An 18,150-nucleotide genomic window follows, 5' to 3' on the forward strand; every position below is an offset into this window, starting at 1 on the left:
AACAGTTTGATGTCTCCTCACAAAAATCAGCCATCATCACCAAGAAAATTTCTCAGTGCTTGTTTGTTTGTTTGTTTTTTCTCTTTCTGAACATAAGCCTTGCATGGTTGACAGGTTTTTGTCACCAGTTTAACTTTTAACTCTGAGCCTAATTTTATGTTTTCCTAGTTCTCCCTCTTGCCATATAAATCCATGTATATAGGCAATTGTTCTCAGACTCTGAATCATCTTTTCATGTTGGATTCCCAGTGAATCTCCTGTGCTAAATTTAAAAGGGAGAAACTCATGAATCATTTTTGATGTACTAATTTAATGTAAATTATATTAATTTGTTCCACAGAATTCTTCATACAGGTCTTAAAATTCACCTTGCTTTTTCTTTTCTTCTACCTTCTATATTATGGCCTCCAGGGCAAGTGAATCTAAAAATACCAACTTCATGTTTATAACTGAAAGAAAAAAAAAAAAACAGTTGTGGGCAAGGTCAAGAAAATGATTTATTTGTGGCAGTATGAATTTTCATATCCAATGATGACTAAAGACTATATATATTTTTATATAAGAAATACTACTTTAGGACAAGACCTCTGAATATGCTGTCTCACCTACAGTCAGAAAAAAAAATTGTATTGCTTTTGTTACCTTGTTTGTACAAATCAAAGACAATCATTGCCTTGAATTTTTCTAAGTCTAATTATATCTAATATTTTATTTTACTAAGATTTTATGGCCAGATATATATACATAGACTATACTTATAATCTATAAGCTGTTTTAAAGTTGTATTATTGAATCTATCATGTGCTTTCATAATACCTGAGTTGAAAATTTGTATATACTTGCAGCATTCGTCTGAAGAGTCTCAATGCTAACACAGATATAACCTCCCTGGCACGGAAAGTGGTTGAAGAATGTAAACTCATTCATCCCTCAAAACTAAATGAGGTGGAACAGCTGTTGTACTACTTGCAGAATCGCCGGGATTCATTGTCAGGAAAAGGTAAGTAGAATTCCTGATTTTAAATGCAAAACCCAAGTTGTTTGCCTATACTTTAGAATGGATTATTTACATAGTTGAGTGTTGGGTTGTTTTTACACCAATGCCATGAACAAGTAGGCAAATGAAAGAATAAACAAAACATATCACTTTCCTACATTGCTAGGTTTTATTTATGCTTCCATATACAGTGGTTTGATTCGTTTCATTGTCTCTGTGTGTGTGTGTGTTTGTGCATACAGATAATGAAATAATAAAGAAACCTGTCATATTAACTATAGACAAGTAAAAGAAGAGAATTTAGGGTACAAAACCTATTTTCTCTGCCCCAACTAGATTTATATTTTCTAAATTACTTATTGATATTTAATTTATAATTTGAATTGGATTATTTATTTAAATGTTCAAAATTATACATCACATGCGTTAGACTCTCCTAAAGATAGCAGTCATGAATCTTCTTTAGAAAAATGTTACTTTTTCATTCTTTAATGTCTTTATTGTTGCCATTCTCCTATCCTCAATTCTCTAGTAAAAGAACCATACCATTAAAGTATTAGAGCTAAGAAAGTGATTATTTGTACAAGACATTTTTGAATAATCAAAAACAAAACATATTTAAATACAAAGTATGTCAGATTATTGAATGTTTAATTATCCCTTGCACAGTGTTTACTAACTTTATGTATCTTTCATCATTGGTAAGTTCTAAAATTTGGGGCTCTTAAAATAATGTATCAGCACTCAAATTTTGAATGGGCTCAGGTAGAAAAAAAATTTTAATTTTGTTTAGATTTTTCCCATATTAGTCTTTTCTTTCTATCCAAAATAAATAAATGCTTTGTGCCTAATACATACATAGTATCTAGCCCACGGTATATTTGTTGAATGAATTGAATGGCTATACAGTTATTTTAAATCAAAAATAGACATTTTAACTTGATATACACTTCTTATTAAAATAAGTGCTGTCTAGATGAGGAAAATATTATCAAGAAAATTTTTATTAAACAAATATTCTCTAAAATAAAATTCTTGTTAGACTGGGGCCATGGCTGAAGTGGTAGAGTATCTGCCTAGAAAGCATGAGGCCCTGAGTTTAAACCCCAGCACTGCCAAAAAATGTTTAAAAAGATTTTAAAAAGCAGTATTCTTGGCTGGGTGGTCATGCCTATGATCCTAGCTACTTGGAAGGTGGAGATCAGGAGGATCATGGTTCAAGACCAGCCCAGGCAAAAACTTAGAACCACCTCAACCATTAAAAACCGGGCATGGTAGTGCGCACCTGTCATTCCCACTGTGTAGCAGGTATAAATATGAGGATCATGGTCTGAGGCCAGCTAGGGCAGAATGCAAGACCCTATCTCAAAAATGAAACAACAACAACAAAAGAAAATGGGGGTGGGGCTAGGGGTATGCTTCAAATGGTAGTGCATCTGCCTAGCAAGTGAGAGGCCCTGAGTTCAACCCACTGTATCTCTCTGTCTCACACACACACACACACACACACACACACAGTTCTTGTTAAGATGTATATACATGTCAATAAATGATGAGAAATAGTATCTTCAAATAATTTCAAGACGAGTAAAGTATATGTCGTACTGTCTGAAGATCTGGATGTACTTATTGTAGATTATACAATAGACTTTAAGTTGATCTTTCCTAGTGCCAAGTTAATATAGCTCAGAAGGCATTTATAGTAACATATCTTTGACTTAATGAAAATCCTGAAACTCAATGGAGTTTTCAGGATGAATCATTTTCCCCTCCCCTCCTTGAAGTTAAAGAAATAGAAATAAAAATTTATGTCATCATGCATGGATAAAATAATTCAGGTCAGTATTATTTCCTATCTATATATTAATAATTGGAGATATGTATGTAGTGCTTTATTATACATTAAGTATGTGCTTTTTAAAAATTATTCAGTTTTTCTTAACTTTTTAACTTGGGGTTCCATTCAATATTTTAAAGCCAGAAGCCTCACCCTAAAAGTGATTGAAACAAACAATATATATGTACTCTGATTCATTACTTAGATTTTTTTTTCCTTTGCTAATTAAAACTACTATCATCGAAATTGTCTGTTGGAGGCAAAATTTAGCTGTTGAGATTATGTGACCTCATCTGGAATAGCTGCTTCCCTCTGGAAATAATAGGAGCTTTTTATGTATTTATTTTTTATACAAGCAGATACTTGTATCTGCTATAGCAGTTATGGTGTATGTGCTGTTTGTCTATGATGCTGACCATAGACAAATTGATCAATGGGCAGCAGATTTCCTACAAACATAGCCATACATATACATATATATATGTATATGTATATATATATATGTATATATATATGTATATGTATATATATATGTATATGTACGTATGTATATATATGAAGAGAGATGCATTTTACTACAAATTTGTTATTTTTAATTCAGTAAAGATTATCTTTTCAATAACAAAATTGAGCAAATTGATTATCTCGATGCATAATGTTAATATGAAAGCAAAGTTTCTAGAGAAAAACATAGAATTAAGCAAATATACCTTAAACAAGACTAAAAAGCATTAGTCATAAAAGAAAATACTTACAAATTGGACTTTTTAAAAGCTGGATTTATCATCTTTCTTGATGAGTTGACAGGAATTTGTGATGATAGAGCTGGGTGCTGACAATTTCGTTTATGCCAGAAGAACAAGTTCTGGAGGTCTAATATAATAAGGAAGAGTTAAAAATACTGCATGTATACTGAAATATACTAAGTAAATAGACTTAAAATAAATCTTCTTACGCATACACAGTAACTATGGTGAGGTAATATGTATGTTAATTAGCCAGAATGATCATTTTACAATGTGTAGTATAGAAATTATCAAATTGTATACATTAATCATATACAGTGTTGATGTCAATGATAATAAAACTGTTCTTTTACATTTTTAGTTTAAATTTTTTTAAATTGCTACATAAAGACACAAAAAGATTATTCCTAAGTTTCTGGCATAAGCAAGTAGTTAAATAGAGGGTTCATTCACTGAGGGGAGAACACTGTTAGCATATATTTGGTGGAAGATTAGTGTTCCTTAATAAGGGCTCTTTTAAATTTAGTATTTATGTATGCATTTTTATCTTCTTTGAGAGAACAAGCTTTTCTATTATTTTAAATATTAGAAACTTTGTTCTCATTTCCAGTCACAAATACTACACAACAGTATTCTTTTTTATTAACATACATTCAATTGTACAAAATTATGGTTTTCATACATCCATATAATCTATTCCAACCATGTTTACTGTCTTCTTCCCCTGTCTTACACTTCTCCCCCGATCTCCTTCCTCTTCCTCAGTAGTCCCAGATAGGGTTAATTCTATTACATGTATATTTATTTGCTAATTATTAAATAAAAAATTGTATTATTTTCTAACTTACTTTAATGTGCATGCATTGTTTCTGTTTTGATAACATTTTTAGAAAATGATATGCTCTTAATTGAATAATATAATAAATGACTCAAAGTTGTACTCAACACCCTTAGATACATCTTTATTTGGGAATAAGTAAGAATTAATGTAAATATTGAATATTTACCGTTTAGTTTGTGATCTTAATTTTACTTGTCAGAAAAAAATCAGTTAATTCATTACTCATTGTTCATTCTTTTAGCTTGTAAATTTACCCATTGTTTATTCTTTTCCTTTGTTAATTTTTATTTCAGTTTTCAGTATATTTAAGTTTTTATATTATTCAATTGTTTTTCTTCACCTTATTGCTTTACTTGTACCCACCTTAAATTTGAATTAGGAAGGGAAAAATGGATATTTAGAATTGACTATGTCATCTCTTGTTAGCAAATCCAGCTATATACATACCCCAAATGTTAATCATGGAGGATGTTAAAATTTCTGTATAATTTTGGTACAGATAGAGTCTAGATGAGTTTTTTGGTTTTTGTTTTTTGTTTTGTGGGACTGGGGTTTGAACTCCGGACTTCACGCTTGCAAAGCAGAGGCTGTACAACTCGAGCCACACCTTCAGTCCATTTTGCTCTGGTTATTTTGGGGATAGGATCTCACAAACTATTTGCCCAGGCTGACCTTGAATTGCAATCCTCCCAATCTCAGCCTCCCAAGTAGCTAGGATTACATGTATGAGCCACTGACGCCCAGTTTAGATGAGAATTTTTAACACATGGGAAAAAGATTTAATCAAACTTAGTTTTAATATCCCTAGCCTAGCTAGAATTAAACTCAGCTGCTGAAAATAAAAATTACTTCTAAATCTTAAAAACCTAATTCTCCTCATTTAATAAAATCTTTTCACAGACAAAAAAGAAAAAGCAAGCAAGCCTAAAGACCCACCTCCTTTTGAAGGAATGGAGGTAAGACTTATAAATTCTGATCTATTAAAGGAAGTGATTGTATTGCCCTTTGCCATCAACAGTACATATAATCAAATTAATCGAATGTTGAATTTTTAAAAATGACCAAACTTATAGTTGCCTAAACAAAGTAGAAAGTAAATGTTGAATTGAAAATGACAAAGATTATTGGTTGTGATTTTTAGACATAATTTTTACTTTGCTAAATAGTAAAATATTTTGGATATTTTTATGACAGTATACTTTTAAATATTGCTCAATCTCTTGGAATAGATAGAAATTACTTTGTATTACATTTTAAAATACTACATATAGTATTGTTTTGCTGGTGGTAGAGTAATTGCCTAGCATGCACAGGCCCTAGGTTTGCTCCCCAGCACTCGGGAAAAAAAACTTTATATTGATAGACAAATATTAGAGTTTATAAATGTTCAGTTTTGTCATAGTTTGTACCTTTATATTGAAGTCCTACTACTACAAGGCCTAAAATCTTCATCTACAAAAAGATGGGTATTATGAATACTTTGGATTTGTTTATTGTTCTGAAAGCTAGTATATTGATCACAGAGCATTACTCATTTAACAGTGACTCTGTAGATCATTGTTACTGAGTACTTCCTACCTCTGTTTCAGATTGACGAAGTTGCTAACATTAATGACATGGATGAATACATTGAGTTATTATATGAAGATATTCCTGACAAGGTTCGGGGTTCTGCTTTGATCCTGCAACTTGCTCGAAATCCTGACAACTTGGAAGAACTACTGTTGAATGGTGATTTATGTCTATAAATATTTGAAATAGAAAAATTATTATGAAACATTCCTACTCTGTGAAGTTTATATTCATATCTTAAGTATTATGTATATATGTATACACATAATTTTCATATCTTAAATGTTTATATTTTGAATTCTAAACCATTTTTATGTATGTGGGAATACTTTTTCTCAATCTGTTATTTCTCTTTCCTCTCTTTCATGGTACCTTTTTCCATCCTTGTGTTTTCACCCTTTGTGTCTTTGAATCTAAAAACTTTCTGTTATAGATAGTGTGTGGTTTTAATTGATTTTTATTCATTGGAGTGCTTAGTCTACTTAGCGTTAATGTAAGTAGTGATAAGGTAGAATTTGCGTTATTTTATATTTGTTATATCTGCAAATATTTTGTTGGTTTTCTATATGTCTCTTACCTGTTTTGTTCTTCTGTTCCTCCATTACTCTCTTTTATGTGTTAGATTATTTTTGCAAATCTGTTGAGATTATATACATATATATATGTATGTATGTATATGTATAGTTTCTTTTTTTGTGGGAACGGGACTTGAACTCAGGGCTTCATGCTTGCAAAGCAGGTGCTCTACTGCTTGAGCCTCACTTCCAGTCCTTTTTGCTCTGGTTATTTTGGAGATGGGATCTCACAAGCTATTAATGTCCCAAGGCCTGAGCCACAGGAGCCCAGCTCTTTGCTAGTATTATGCATTTGTTTTATATATCATTTTGATGTAACTTTCTCATATCCTTTGGAAAAATCACAAAGGATTTTTGATTATAATTGCATTCAGTTTATCGATTAATTTTTGGTTGTCTTTGATCCTTTATAAACTTTTTATTTTTCTTTTGGCTATTTCTTGACAACCTAAATGCAATTCCTTTTGCTACTTTTACTGCTATATTTCTCCATACTAAAGGGGAAGAATGAAATAAAATTGGATAAATAGGCCACTAAATTTGTGCCTTAATTCAAAACATTAAAAAATAGTATTTCCCTAGTCTACTAAAAAATTTTCTTTCCTTTGGATTGCAATGGTCAAGGCCTTTGGGAGTTACTGGGAGAAGCCAAACCAGATTCATTATTAAGTAGGACTTTTTGGAGATTCTGCATGTTAATGTGCATTGTCTACCTATTTATTTGAGTTAGGAGTAATTTTGACCAAAGCATATATTATTCCAATGCTCTACATTCTGAATGTGAATAATACTGTGAAATACTGTGGCAGGGTCCTTTTTAGTTTGCTGAAACTGATCATCACTACGTGACTTAATAACTAATATAATTTACTCTTATTTAGTAATCTGAATAGCCAGAAAACTGAAATAAATGGAACATTTTATTGCTATAATAAATAGTGATAACACAGTCTATGAAGTACAGTAGCTCCTGAGTACATATTAAAGATAGTTGAATTGTGATTTCTATATTTTAACAGATATTTTAGTAATTTTAAAAATTAGTAAGCCATGCAACAACTCTAATTTAAAACCTATCTCATTAGTTTATATTTACTTGCTATACAGTAATTTTCACTAATACATTCATTAATTTTACCTTTCCCTAGATAAAAAAAAATCTTGCAAAGATACTTATTCACCTACCAGGGAATTAATTTTTTTGAGAGTTTTTGTTTTATTTGTGTCTGTTGTCATACTGAAATATTAGACATATTTTTCAATATTTAAAGTTCATGTGGTGAATTTACTCTAATGAGAAATACAATTATTTGTTAGCTTGTAAGGGTGCTCATTTTTTCTATACTTATTCTAGATTTTTTCTTATACATTAAGTCAGAAATTAAACAAGAAAAATACTGATTTTACTGTAGTAAGATTCAAGTGGAAATACAAATCAAGAAGTGAATGGCTTTGTTATCTTATTGTTGCCCATAATACAAATAAATATTACATTACTTTATCTGAAGCATATTTTGTTTATTGTGTGGACTTGAAACTGCCTTTTAAGTAAAAGGTATATTTTAGTTTTAATAATACCTTGTGTATTGGAAAGAAGCATCCTACTTTTTTGTCCCAGTTCTATCTTAGCTTTGTTATTTATTAATAAGTAGACATTTAAAACCAATCTGCCTTTATACCAGAGACAAGGCAAATGTATGTTTCCTTTCTCCTCAGAAACTGCCCTTGGCGCATTAGCAAGAGTCCTAAGAGAAGACTGGAAACAAAGTGTTGAGTTAGCTACAAACATAATTTATATCTTTTTTTGCTTTTCTAGGTAAGTATAAAAATTATAAAATGATGGTCCATATTGGTGCCTATCCACGTTAGTTTATAGATAATCTCAGTCTGTCTATGTGTTTGCCTATACTGTTCCTCAGAACTCTTGTTCATGCCTGTTTCCTGTCCCACTTTCACTTATTCTTTCTGCACTCGTCCAGGCCTCTCTACACACACACACACACACACACACACACACACACACACACACACACACACACACACAAAATGGGTTGGTGTAATGGTTTTGAGCATGTGCTCTGGAAGTAGACTGTTCGAATCCTCTGTTTATTTGTGATCTTGGTTACTTTACGTAACTTCTCTATGCCTTAGTTTTCTCATGTGTAAAATGTAGATGGTAATGATGGCACTCCCTTTGGATAGATTTTAGGATTAAATGATTAAGAATTAAAGTATTTGGACTAAAGCCTGATCCAGAGAAAGTGCTTAGTAAATGCTCTTGTCATATATGCACATGTATGTGCAAAAGCAGGTGCATGCATGTTCTATATCATAATTTATTATTTATACATATGTTTGTATTTCAACTTTATTTTTAACAGTTTTGTATATATTTATGAGGTGTGTATGAGAATTTGATACATGTATACAATGTGCAATGATAAAATCAGGGTAATTATCATTTCTACCTCCTTAAACATTTATCATTTCTTTGTGTTGGGAATATTTGAACTCCTGTAGTTTTTTTTGTAAAATCTGTTGTAAATTATTAACTGTAGTCACTGTACTGTGCTGTAAAACATTAGAACTTCCTATATGTTTTGATACCTTCATCCAATCTCCTCCTGTCTTCCTCTTAATCCTTATTAACCTGTAGCAACCACTGTTCTATTTCTATGAAATCAGTTTTTTTAGCTCTCACATATGAATAGGGACATGTGACTTTTGTCTTTCTGTGTCTGACTTATTTCATTTAACATAATGTCCTCCAGTTCTGCCAATGTTGCTACAGATAACAGGATTTCATTCTTTTATGGCTGAGTAATACTCCGTTTATATATATATATATATATATATATATATATATATATTCTTCAAAGAGATACTATTTAGTGAGTCATTATGAAAATTTCTAACTAGTTCCTAAAGACTTGCTTGCCTGTATTCTAAAACTATGCCAACATTAGTGAATAAACACTTACATTAATTGTCTAGGAAAATGTAAACTTAATTGCTAACATTTTACTAGTTTATTCTGTTGTCAATTTTATAAAATAAATGTGTGTCTGATATTTTTATATTCTTAGTTGTGTAAGACAGTAGCCTGAAATTCTATTCTGAGAATATCTGAATACTTAATATGATGGTTAATTGCAAAAATGTATTTGATTCCTAAAAATAATTTTATGTAAGAAAAGGGGATAGTAGTTCATCCTTGTTCTCACTCTAGAGACAAACTGCTTTCAGTCTATTGGTTGTATGTTCCTTTCCTAATAAACTTTACTATTACTTTCACTACAAAGAAGAAGAATAAAGACATGTTAAAATATATTTAAAGTAATCTTAAAAGTTCAAGTCTTCCTGTTATACTATGGATAATTCCATTTATTGAAATGTATGTCGTATTTATTTTCTACACGGTTTGTGCCAATGTTCACCAAAACCAAATTTCCTAGGCCAACAAAATGTATTCCTTTAATTATACATTAAAATCTCTTTTTTAAAGCTTTTCTCAGTTTCATGGACTTATCACTCACTATAAAATTGGAGCTTTGTGTATGAATATCATTGATCATGAGTTAAAAAGACATGAGCTTTGGCAAGAAGAACTTTCTAAGAAGAAGAAAGCTGATATCCTTTGAGAGTGCCATTTTGACCTTCTGTTGCCTGTTGCCATCAACTTTGGATGGATAGGATGGCTTTTTTCTGTTTTTAATTACTAATCAGATTATGTGGAAACCATGTAAGAATGTGCTGAAGATGAGCATTAAAACTATCAGGAACTGGAGTTGTGATTCGAGTGATAGATCACCTGCTTTGCAAGTGTGAAGACCTGAGTTCAAACCCCAGTCCTGCCAAAAAATAAAAAAGATTAAAACTGTCAGAGTGAATGTAGTTTGACATTTTATATCTCTTTGCAACTTTGATTATAGGTTAAAGTTCTGTTTTGTGAACTGGAGGTATGACTGAAGTGGTAGAGTACCTGCTTTGCAAGTACAAAGCCCTGATTTGAAACCTAGTCCTACCAAAAATTTAAAAAACAGAAAAAATTCTATTATCCTATGTAAGATCTATTTTTTTACTTAAATACTGTTTTGGTTTGATGTGGTTTGGTTTGGGGAGTGTGTGTGTGTGAGTGTGGTACTAGATTTGAACTCAAAGCCCCATGCTTCCTAGGTAAGCACTGAACCACTTGAGCTATTCCCCCATCCCCTTTAGCTTTAGTTTATTTTTAATGTAAGTCTGTGCTTTTTGCTCATGGCCAGCATTGGATTATGATCCTTCCACCTGATGCCTACTCCATAGCTGGTATTATAAGCATTTGACCACCTTGCCCAGCTTGTTTGTTGAAATAAGGTCTCACTTTTTTTGGCCTGGGCTGGCCTAAAACTTCAGTCCTACCATCTCCTTTATAGGTATGTGCCACAGTACCTGGTCCAAAAATACTGTTATTAATTCAGGTTTGAGAAGCCTATAGAATGATAAAACCTGTGAAAGGAACCTTAGAAATTATGTTTTAACCTGTCTTTCTGCAATTTCCTTGACATCTTTATCAATGTTATTGCCTATTGCTTTAACCTATTCTTTGGAATTCTATTTATAATAATGCTCCTTTGCTTAGTCAACCAAAGTCCACTTTCAGATATCTCCTATCCCTTGGTTTTGGTCTTATATACCGAAGTAATAGAGAACAGGGCTATCTCTCTTCAGCATTATGATTATACTCTTATTTGAACATACTTACCATATTGCCTCTATAATTCTAGCTCAGAGGTCCTGGCTTACTCATATCTGTCCTAATGGCATATTTTGTGAATCAGCAAGCCATGGTGATACCATTCCTTTGAACCCAATGTTTATTGATGCCTTTTTTCAATGAAATTATCGTTCCTGTTGGGCAGAGTATAACATGTTTCTTAATTCTCTTTTGTAGAAAAAAATGAGCCTTTTTCTTTGAAATAATTTTTCTCTTGGCATCTCTCATTTGAAGAGGATGCTAATAAACTTTAGATTTAATCTGCATCTTTTGAATATTCTGGGCTCTGTCTAAAGTGGAATTTATTATTCTTAGTGACTAAATCACCCTATAAGGCAATAATCCTGCCTTATAATGTAGATCTACTTGAAATCTATTGAAAGTTATGGACTTGTAAAATATTTGCATATAATTTCTAGGAATCCAAGTATTTGATGAAATTCAAGAATTTTCTCGTCCAAATACTCTGAGAAAATCCTGAGCCCTTGACTAAGATGTCCTTTTAATCAAATTGTTGATTATAGAATCTTAACTCGATGAAGTCACATTCAAAGCTTAATAGTGTTGTGGTTTTCAGTAAGTTTTCTTTGCTTCAGTTTGTATGTATGACCCTTAACTTTTTACTTGATGAAGATCTTGAAAATCAAACCTTGAGAAAGGATTATGAAAAAACCTTCAAAAAATACCAGGGGCTTGTCGTGAAACAGGAACAGCTGTTAAGAGGTATGAGAAAAACAAGAAGGTATTTACTATAAATACATTTGTTTTCTTCCATTTTGATCATACAAGTAAGCTAATACCAGCACAGTGAAAAGCTGCCTAACTTTTCATATCAAGTTCTTCTATCCTTGGAATGAGTTGTAATGTTTTAAATTTCACCCTGTGTTTTCCCCATTAAGCCTTTCAATGCATTTAATCCAATGTGACCTTTTTAATAAGATCTGTATCTCTCAAACTCTTAACTTCTTTTATATGTGAATTATTTTATTACTTTCCTAGGAAAATGATATAAAAATTTCAAAATATTTCTCTTGTTTAATAAAAGATCATCCCTTTTAAAGCTTTATTAAGAGATAAAAGACTGCAATAGTATAGTTTACAGCTATTGCTAAGATGCAGTCTTACAATAGTTCGAGAATGATGTTCCTATAAATTTGTATACAATCCCTTCTCTGTACTCAGCTATGGATTTTTAATGTAGCTCATTGGTCATTTGATTAACTTCGTATGTGGAAATATTTGTTTACTCTCCAAATATTTTTATCTCCTGATGGTTACTAATGCTTTAACTATATTGAATTTTTGAAGACATAGAGTTTGATAATTCAGCTCAACCTTTTGGAGAAGATGTCAGATTTTCAAAGTTAATTTTAAAGTGGACTAATGAGTTCTGTCAGCATATAATAAAAAAATGCCCCAGATCTCAGAGAGTCAATTATTTTAATGTCTTAGTTCCAAAGCACTAAGTTGATTTATTTTAATGTATAAAACTTCAAGCTCTGTTCCTAATCAAACATTTTATTTATGCAACTATTTTATGCTCTTTTAAACAGCTTTATTGAGATATAATTGACAGATAATAAACTGTTTAATCTTAAAGTATGCAGTTTGGTAAAATTTAATATACCTAACCTTGAGACTATGACCATAATTAAAGTAAAGAACATGTCTGTCCCTCCCAAAGTCCTCATGTATCTTTGTAATCCCTCCATTTCCTTCTCCCTTCCCCCTCCTTCTGAGGTAATCTCTGACCTGCTTTCTGCCACTAAAGGTTAGTTTACATTTGCTAGAGTTTTGTGTAAATAGAATCATATATTATGTGTTCTCTTTTGTCTGTCCTTTTTGGCCATAATGAGTCATCATGTTTTTAAATTTATTAATATTTTATTAATTTTTATGTGATATTCTTTTGAATTCACCTGTTGATAATCATTTGGAATATATTCATGTTTTTAAATTTATCAATATTTTATTCATTTTTATAAGTGGTAGATATTCCTTTGAATTCACCTGTTGATAATCATTTGGAATATTTCCAATTTGTGGCAATGCAATGCCCTTCTGAACATTCATCTAAAGTCCTTGTATGGACAGATACTTTCTTATCTCTTGGTTGTGTACTTAGTCGTGACCTGGCTGGATACATGAAAGATGTGTGTTCATAAGAAACCTCCAAATGGTTTTGTACAGCAGTCATACCCTATGTTCTCACCATTATGAGAGAACTACATGAGAGTTTAGTCATTTTACAATGCCAATGATTAATATTATTAACTTTAGCTAGTTGAAAATATGTCAGTGGTGTCTTACTTTTTTTTTTTGGTGCTACTGGGATTTGAAGACCTCGTGCAGTGCGAGGCAAGCTCTCCCACTTGAGCCACTGATTCATGCTTAACATAATCATAGTCATAAATATAGTCATAATCATCTAACTGTGTTGAGTATCTCTTCCTGTGCTGATTTGCCATCTCCTTATTGCTGTTGAAGTGTCTATATATATATGCACACTTCATATATATTTTGGACACAAACTTTTATCAAACATGTGATCTGCAATGACTTTCAGTCTATGACTTATCTTTTCATCCTAATAATCTTTACTCCAAATAATAACTTTCTTCTGGGAGGAGAGGTACTGGGGATTGAACTCAGGACCATGTACTTGCTAGGCAAGTACTCTGCCTCTTAATCCATGTCCACAGCCTTTTTTGCTTTTAGTTTCTTTTTTAGTTAGGATCTTGTGCTTTTGCCTGAGCTGGCCTCACACCATGATCATCTTCCTCTTGCCTCTCAAGTAGCTGGGATTACTGGTGTGTACTCAGCCTAATAATATCTTTTAAAGAGCAGAATTTTTAATTTTGATGAAGTGTAATTTAGTGTTTTATGGATATTTTTGGCACTGTTACCTAGGAAATCTTTGCTAATTTAAAGTTATAAACTTTCTCCTGTGTTCCAGAAGTTCTGTAGTTTCAGGGTCTGTAGTTAGGTCTATTAATTCCTTTTTGAATTAATTTTTGTATATGGTGTGAAGAATGGATCAAAGTTATTTGTTCTTTTTTGCATATGACTATTTATTCACAAGACTGTCTTTTATCCACTGAATTGGTTTCTATCCTTTTCAGCTCATTCATCCACGTGTATGCATGTCTGTTTTTATACTGTCTCCTCTTTTGTCTGCCACTTTCATGTAGTTTGTTGCCAGCAGCAAAGTGTTTTTATTATAGAATTTTCTTTTTTTGTGGGATTGGGGTTTGAGCTCTGGGTGTTAGGTTTACATAGCAGGTGCTCTACCACCTGAGCCACACTTCCAGTCCATTTTGCTCTAGTTATTTTGGAGATGGGGGACTCATGAACTATTTTTCCAGGCTGGCCTTGAACCATGATCCTCTCATTCTCAGCCTCCCAAGTGGACCACTGGTGCCTGGCCTGATTATAGAAAATTTTAATAGGTGGTATTAGCATTCTAAGTTTTTTCCCTGAAAGTTGTTCTGGTTATTCTAGGTCTTTTGCATTTCCATACGAATTGTAGAATCAACTTTAAAAATTGCTAGGGTTTGATTAATATTGCATTGAATCTATAGGTCAGTTTGGAAAGAATTGACATCTTAGCAGTATTCAGTCTTCTGATCCCCCAAAAGTACACCTATTTATTTAGGACTTTTAATTTCTTATTGCAATGCCGTAGTTTTCAGTGGATCTTTTACATCTTTTGTCAAACTTACTCCTAAAGCTTTTCATATTTCTTGTTGCTATTGTAAGCACTCTTAGATTTTTTAACTTCTGATTGAAGTTTAATAATATGTATATTGGTTTTCTCTATATTGATGTTTTTCTGTTGTATTTATTTCTACTTTAACCTTACATAGTTCTTTTTTTTTTTTTTTCTTTTTTAATTTTCTTTGGGTTTAATTTGCTTTTTTAAGGTAGTAGCTCAGGTCATTTGTCCAAGACTTTTCTTCTATAACACAAATATTTAGTGCTGTCAGTTTCCCTCTAAGCACTGCTTTGACACCATCCCACATATTTTGATTGTTCTGTTTTCATTTTACTTTCATTCAGTTCAAAGTATTTTCCAGCTTTTCTTTTTTGTTTTATTTTACTTTTTTTTTGCAGTACTGGGGATCAAACTCAGGGCCTCATGCATGCTGGCCTTGAACCATGATCCTCCTGATCTCATCCTCCCAGGTAGCTAGGATTGCAGGCATGAGCCCAGCTTCTGACTGCCTTTAAAATCATCTCTTTATTATTCTGTTTGAACAATTTAATTATGATGTGCCTAGGTGTAATTCTCTTTGTGTTTCTTGTTTTTGGAGTTCAGTGAGCTCATTTGAACTCTGGGCTTACAGTTTTCTTTAAAATCGGAAGTTCTTCTATTATTTCTTTCAGGACTCCAACTGCAAATGTATTTAGCTATTTGAAGTTGTTCCATAGTTCTCTGATATTCTCTATCTCCCATGTCTCTATCTACATTTTAGGTCTATGCGTCAGTTCCAGGACAGTTTCAGCTGTTTGATTTTTCTCCTACTTTTGGATCATTCCCTGTAAGGAATTACTTTAATCCTTTTAGATCTTGCTCTTATAATTTGCTAGTCTATACTTAAGCAGCATTTGTTAAATGATAATATTGCCCACTATTGAGGCAAGACTCCTATGACCCAAGACCCATTACCCCATCAAACATGAGAATTCTAGTATACTTGGTAGAACAGGCATCATTTCCTGCCTTGTGTGAGTACCATGTACTTTTTCTTCTCTCATTTTTGTTCTGTCCTGTCTCAGATTCCTAATGTACTTGTGCCAAACAGTCCTCTGCTCAGTACTCAAGGGAAATCTCTATAGAACCTCCAAAGTTCTCTCTGTGTAGCCTATTCCTCTCCAATAGTTGTTTCTGTGAATTCTGTTCACCTTGACTTCCCCAGACTCTTAGGTCTAACCCTTAGCTCAGGGATTCTGTCGGGGTTCTGCGTATATTCTCTCGCACACACTCTGTGTTATGACCTGCAAACTATCCAAAAGCAATTTCTAGGCAATCACAGGGTCATTTTATTTGTCCCTTATCTCCCATTGTACTTCATTGTCTTATATCCAATGTTGCGAAAACCTTTGTTTTATGTATTTTAGGCTGATATTTTTGTTGTTATTTCAGGTGAAGATTTAAAATCTAATCCTTACTACTATATTATGTTAATTTTGTAGAGTTACTGAGATTGGATGGCTTAACACAATAGAAATTCTCTCACAGGTCTAAAGGCTAGAAGATCAAACATCAGGACCACGTTCTCTGAAGGCTCTAGAGAAGGATCCTTCCTTATCTTTCTCTCATTTTGGTGTCTCAGCAATCCTTGATGTCTCCTGGCTTATAGCTCCATCTCTGTAATCTCTGCCTCCATCTTTGCATGGTCTTCTTCCCACTAAATCTGTCCTTACTATGTCCTCTTCTCTTCTTACTAGGACTTGGTCATTAGTATTGGATTAGGATTAGGGTGTGCCCTAATCCTAATCCAATACTACCTCACCTTAACTATTACATATGTAAAGACATTGTTTTCAAATAACGTCAATTCTAAAGTTCTGAACTAACATAAATTTTGGGAGGATACTATACAACCCACTACATCTACCTTGGCTGTAAACAAAGGTCTACTATATTCAATACAACCTTAAAACCTTTTAACATTATCTTGTATGTAAAGTCGTCATGATGCCATAGTATAAATGCATAAGCTTCAGATTCTGTCGGGTATGAATTTAAGCTCTATTACTTCCTAGCTGTGTAAGTAGGGAAAATTATTTCTGTGCGCTTGAGGTTTCTCACCTGTAAAATTTTTATACTTTTTACTCCTGAAATTATTTTAGAACTACAGTGTGTTACCATTTGTATATCAATTAGTACAGTGCCTGGTGTGCACAGGTTACAACACAGTGTAAGAAAGAATATACACAGAACCTGAAAGAATCCCTGAGCTAAGGGGATAGACCTAAGAGTCTGGAGAAGTCAAGGTGAACAGAGTTCACAGAAGCAATTTGCCTTTCTATCTCAAATGTATACATACATGCATCTCTTTCTCCTTTTCATTAAGGTGTCAATATAGTTTACAAGAATACATTAAATATGAACTAGTGTGGTGGCATAGGCCTATAATCCCAGCACTCATGAGGCTAAGGCAGGAGAATTGCTAGTTGGAGGCCAGCCTAGATAGTGAGTAGTGAGACCCTGTCTCCAAACAAACAACATTAAAGGAAAAAACAAAATAATGCGTAGCATCAGGGTCTTAAGAGACTAAAAAAACTATATTCATTAAATAACCTAAATAATTATGACAGGAACCTTTTAAATCTCACTCTGAAGCTCCCCATCAAGCCAAAATGGAACCTGTTATCTGTTACATAATTTTCACCATTAGAAGGAAACATTCATGAATTTCCTTTGAGAACCTGATTTCTCAAAGAAATTTTACATAGAATAAGTAGACATTGCCCTTAGCTCCATCTAGCATAACAATTGTGTTACTGAATTTCATATGGCCATTTCTTATAGTGACTAACAGAAAATCAGTTTGAGTATGTGTACGTAGCTGTAACTATGCTATATATTTTGATTATAGCTCTTTTAACATAACAGCTTTAACTGTTGAAATTTTATGATACCTTACCTTATTTTTGGCATGTATAAAAAATTATTTGGCCCTTTTTTATTTGATGTATTTATTTTACATAGTATCTATACCTCATTTTATATTCAATGAATGTTTTCTAGTGAAATAATTACTAACTTTAAAATCTTTTAGCAATAAATCTTTCAAATTAATATATAACTGGTATCTTG

At 32.4% G+C, this 18,150-nt stretch overlaps 1 protein-coding gene across 3 annotated transcripts in view; it reads left to right on the forward strand.

Moving 5' to 3' along the window:
- Kifap3 (kinesin associated protein 3) overlaps positions 1-18,150 on the forward strand; it is a 129,638-nt gene that overhangs the window by 18,650 nt on the left and 92,838 nt on the right. For all 3 annotated transcript variants that reach the window (XM_074047515.1, XM_020171058.2, XM_020171057.2), the window contains exons 3-8: positions 846-1,000; positions 5,322-5,377; positions 6,011-6,152; positions 8,285-8,384; positions 10,074-10,198; positions 11,949-12,047. In XM_074047515.1, coding sequence (XP_073903616.1) covers positions 846-1,000; positions 5,322-5,377; positions 6,011-6,152; positions 8,285-8,384; positions 10,074-10,198; positions 11,949-12,047 — 677 coding nt within the window. The remainder of the gene's footprint in view (positions 1-845; positions 1,001-5,321; positions 5,378-6,010; positions 6,153-8,284; positions 8,385-10,073; positions 10,199-11,948; positions 12,048-18,150) is intronic.

This window comes from Castor canadensis, chromosome 11 (assembly GCF_047511655.1).
Source record: "Castor canadensis chromosome 11, mCasCan1.hap1v2, whole genome shotgun sequence".
Lineage (NCBI taxonomy): Eukaryota > Metazoa > Chordata > Mammalia > Rodentia > Castoridae > Castor > Castor canadensis.